At 32.0% G+C, this 4,816-nt stretch overlaps 1 protein-coding gene across 1 annotated transcript; it reads right to left on the bottom strand.

Annotated features, from left to right (window-relative positions):
- Positions 1-3,107: 3,107 nt before the first annotated feature.
- LOC116338949 (probable E3 ubiquitin-protein ligase makorin-1) lies at positions 3,108-4,378 on the bottom strand (the record flags this gene model as incomplete). Its single annotated transcript, XM_031764533.1, has 4 exons — positions 3,108-3,649; positions 3,732-3,863; positions 3,928-4,047; positions 4,124-4,378. Coding segments are annotated over 4 exons (609 nt in total), but the record flags the coding sequence as incomplete, so codon positions are not given.
- Between the last annotated feature and the right edge of the window lie 438 nt (positions 4,379-4,816).

Genomic DNA, 4,816 nt, shown 5'->3' with positions numbered 1-4,816 from the left:
GGTCAATTCTCAGATAGCATGTCTCATTGGATCTAGAATTGTTCAAAATGAGTCACAGATTTAGTTCCGGCTAAGGTTTATCTACAAAGGTTATAAATGCTTTGGATATTTTAAATGAATTGCGTTTGATATACTTACAGCGAACTAGAAACCAAAAATAAACATATCACTGTAAATGTCAGCAATATATTTTTGGCAAGTGGTTATATTTTAAATTCTGATTGGAAATGCATTCAAATTTCAAAAGCATTGAAAACCAGACAATATGTTTGGATTTTGTCATCTCGATATTTTAGCTCATCTGGATGAAGTTTGGAGATGATATGGAGTGAAAACAATAGAAGTTTTCACTCCGTATCATCGCCTAACGTCATCCAGATGAACTGAAATATCCAGATGACAAAATCCAAACATATTGTCCGTTGAAAACGAAGAAAAAATGTTTACGCCCAACAACTGTTAACCAGATTCACGTGAAGTTCAATTTGGAAGTGATGCATAAAAAATTGAATGGAGATGCCCAGTCAAAGTTCACCAGTTAAAAGTTCACGCATCAAATTAAATGAGACAAATTACTTTGAAGAAATGTTTGTTTTTCTCTTGCAAATTGTATACATCATCATCTCGGTGTATTTGCTTTTTATGAAAAAAAAATAAACGTGGAACATAAAGAGGTGGATAAGAGACAATTCTGTTTAATCTTATCAAAACCGTTTATGATTATGCATTCTAGAACATTCAAATAATTTCCGAACGGAATCAGATGAAGCTAAGATGATGATAATCAATGTAAAATGAAAAGGAAATATACAAATAACCAATCAAATGACATGGCAAAAAAAGAATGTTGTAAAAAGGTTCAGTTACAACAAAGTTTGATTTGTTTCAACATATTTGAATTGTCATTAGAAATTGTACGAGCGCACGTTATAGATTGATCCAGTCCATATTGTTAAATTACATATCAACATTGTACTCAGTAATGTGCATGTAAAAATATGTGCATTGTAGTCAGAACGCACTGAAATTCATTCAAAAATGCATCATAACAATTATGCGGTATAGAAATGAAAAAAATAACACGACAACAACAGCAACAGCTGCCGAAGCAGCGGTAATAGTAACAGTAGAAGTAGTTGCCGTAGTGAAAACACAGAGTGCAGAACATTTATTTTATTTTTGGTCGTTTTACAAAATCCGTTGGATGTGATTTCTTCATTGATTTGTTTCAAATAAATAATTACTTCCTGTCAATTTAATTGAATAAATCAAACGATTTGATGAGAAATTATGTGCTGAATAATAGTGATTAGATTGATTGAGCAAAAGGGTTACCGCCGGTTTCATCGAAATTGAAATAAATATAAAAGACACAAGCACACGCACACACGCACACACACACGATAAGCATAAAATGTATGAAAAACAATCAGCTCAACATCGAAATGATGAGATGACAAACAACAACAAACATTTAAACTATCACCAACTAATTCAATTGATTTATATCAGAAAATTGATTGTTAATTCGGCTAAAAATAAAACATGGTGCCGAAGACACAGAATTTAGACCAACGGGATTTTTCATTAAAATGTACTTACTTCTCGGCCAGCGAATGAAACAACAATGAAAAATTTCAGTTTTATTTTTGGTTCACACTGAAATTACCCGAATTGGATTTTTGTACACACACATTTGCTTTGTCGTTTTGTTTTCTTCTTGCTTTGGTTTCTGTTTTGGCGCTTTGTTTCGGTTGTTGTTGTTGTCGGCGAAAAAAAACACACACACACACTATATTACTGTTTTTTGTGTCATTCACATTACGTTAAATCGTCCAATATTCATATGAGCATTCACATTCTTATTAAACAAATTACAAACAATTTATTAAAGTGAATATAACTTAAAATATGTTGCGAGCGAGTACATCACAACCAATTGTCGTGCATGAATAACATGAAAGAAGAAACACGAACAAATGAACAGAAAAAGAAAAACATACAATAACTCTCTAAGAATCTTACACTCTGTGAACACTTTCACACACAATATGTAACTAAATGGGCAAATAGAAATTTACGTGTAATTTATACACAACACAATACTGTCAACAGAGCAACAGCCAGCAACTCTCTCACCCAGTACACACACTCTCTCTCTCTCTGCATTTGCCAACGTTTAATTCATTCTCTCACACATTCATTTATATCCACTCCACTCATTCACTATATCTCTGTGATTTGGCAGTGTCGCGTATGACGTTTCATCTACTCGACAGTTGCCTCTATCCACGTTTTTTTTTTCGCTCTCAATATGAATAGAGAGGCATGCGCGTATATATATGTGTTGGTATGTCAGCAATTCCACTTTGAAGTTGTACCAAATAACACGACCGTTTGGCGCTTGTCTCTTCTGTTTATTCAGCAAATACGATTGCATCTCGTCACAAGAAAACTTAACAAAATGTGCGGCAAATTTTCATTACAACGCACATTTTCTCTTCATTGTTTCAATTTTAAATTTTACTATTGCCATATAAATTTTACTATTGGTTCACAAAAATAAGAAAATCAAGTTTCAATATGAGAGTCGTTTTATTCCGATCGAAAATTGAAAAATGTCAACGATCTAAGCACATTCCAAAGAGTAGTACGTCTTTTGCCTAAAACCAATATTCAAATCAAAATAAAAACTATAAACAAACACATTTATTGCTTTTGCGAGATATTTGACTATATTTGCTTTTTTTATATCTTGAAGATTTTCTTTTTTTTTTGTTTATTTCTTTTTCTCATACAATGTTGCATATTCAAATAGAAAAAGGCACATCAAATAATAGTAAATAGGTTTCAACATCGGAAACAATATAACCGCGGTGTCATACTATTCAAATTTATATTTTCGCCTATCCACAATTTTTGTACAATGTTTTTGTTGTTTTTTCCAAAAAAAAGCCGCCACTTAAACAAAAACAAAACCCAAAAAATGCTGTTTAACTATGTGCTAAGTGTTATTTATATATAATAAGGTAATTTTTGCGGTGTATTTGATCGTTATGCGACACTCAAATGAATACAGCTAATAACATTTTGAAAAAACGACCAAATTAATGGAATCCGTTTATATTCGGTATATTTATTATTTTGATTATTTTATGGTAATGATTTGTTGTTTGTCCCCATTTTTATTCAGTTTTTCAGATAATAGATATCAGCTAAATGATCAGAAATAGTTTATGTTTTGTCAAAGCGAACTATGCCACTGTGGCAAAATCGAACAATATTAACCAGTTAGCTTAAGCCAAGGTTATAACATTTATCTATATAATTTTGCCAATCGATTAAAACGATGAACAAGATTGACCATTGGTATTTTTAAGAATTACATTTTTCAACAACAAAAAAAAAACTATTTTTTAAGAATTTGTAATAAGAACACCACTACTATATAAATTTGATCAATAAAAATTGGCGTACCACACAAAACATCTAATAAACGCGGGCACGCACTAAATATGTGTTCCTTTTGCCCATTTGGCATTCGATCTTAATCACTTGTATCGCTCTCCGAGTCGGTGTATGATGAAATGCTATCATCAATGTCGCTGAAATCATCGCGTGCTTGTAGGAAACTCCACAATATTACACGCTATAATTAATCAAAGCAGAAAACATTTATTTTTTATTTCGTTTTGGTGTCAAAGTCAACCTGAAACCAAAAAAACACTTACCTCAACAATGCTACTTTCGCCATGGAGATCAAATCGACGACGAGGCTGAGGTACACCAACATCAATTAATTCACCGTTTTGTAGAGCATGTTTATAAAAACATTTGTTACCAAATGGACACGTTCCTTCGCCCTATTTTCAAATGAAAACTACTTATAATTTTGTTCCATTTCGATTTATTTGACATTTTACTTACCCGATTGAAATATTTGCAATCGGTTCTTCCAAGCGCTTCTTTGTACTCGTTCAACAGTTTATCCTTTTCATCTTTTGTGTCCACCCAATACATGCTCGGACATACATAGTGTGACTCGACCTGAAGAAGAATGCCAATAGAAAAATGTAACCAAAAAATAATGTGAGTGGACTAGAATTATTGAATAGATACTGACCCGACACTCAGGACAAGCACGTGTGATAGTGCTGTCAAAGTTCTTTGCTTGACGCCATTTTCGAATGCATGGCAAACAGAAAATGTGATTACAATTTGGTAAAATTCCAAATAGAGGTGCCCACTGAACCGAACTGAACAGTTTATGTTCGAGAAATATTATATTTTCATGTTCGTGTTCGTTCGGGTTCGGTTCAAGTTGATCGCAAAAAAAAATATTGCAATCATATTCGTTCACGTTCGGTTTACGTTCGGTTCACGTTCATTTTAACTGTTCAAAACTGTAAACTTCAAAAGATGGTTGTTGGCCCTTGGGAAAATTTAAAAAAATTCAAAGCCTTAAAACCTCATTAGATTTTTTTTCCCAAAATATCAATAAAAGTGGCAACCAAATGCAAACTTTAAACACTTTCAACATATTTCAAAATATCATAAAAATTTGATCATATAGTCGCGTAATATATGAGACACATTGAATTCAGAAACCTTTAAATTCACTCAAATTATAAAACTATTAACGACTATTTAATTTTAAATTTTAATTGAACAAATTTTCATCAATATGGTGCCATCGAAGGAGAATTTTTTTATGAAAATGTGTAGTTGAATTGCTTTCCATAGTTTTGTGATTTGAGTTAATTTAAATAGTGAAAATAGAAATAACAAAACCGTTTGAATCGCTATAATATCAAAA

The sequence above is a fragment of the Contarinia nasturtii genome, unplaced genomic scaffold, assembly GCF_009176525.2.
Source record: "Contarinia nasturtii isolate CC-2019 unplaced genomic scaffold, AAFC_CNas_1.1 Cnas_scaffold_461, whole genome shotgun sequence".
Lineage (NCBI taxonomy): Eukaryota > Metazoa > Arthropoda > Insecta > Diptera > Cecidomyiidae > Contarinia > Contarinia nasturtii.
The sequence above is the reverse complement of the archived record's forward strand: the minus strand, read 5'-3'. Positions and strand labels throughout refer to the sequence as shown.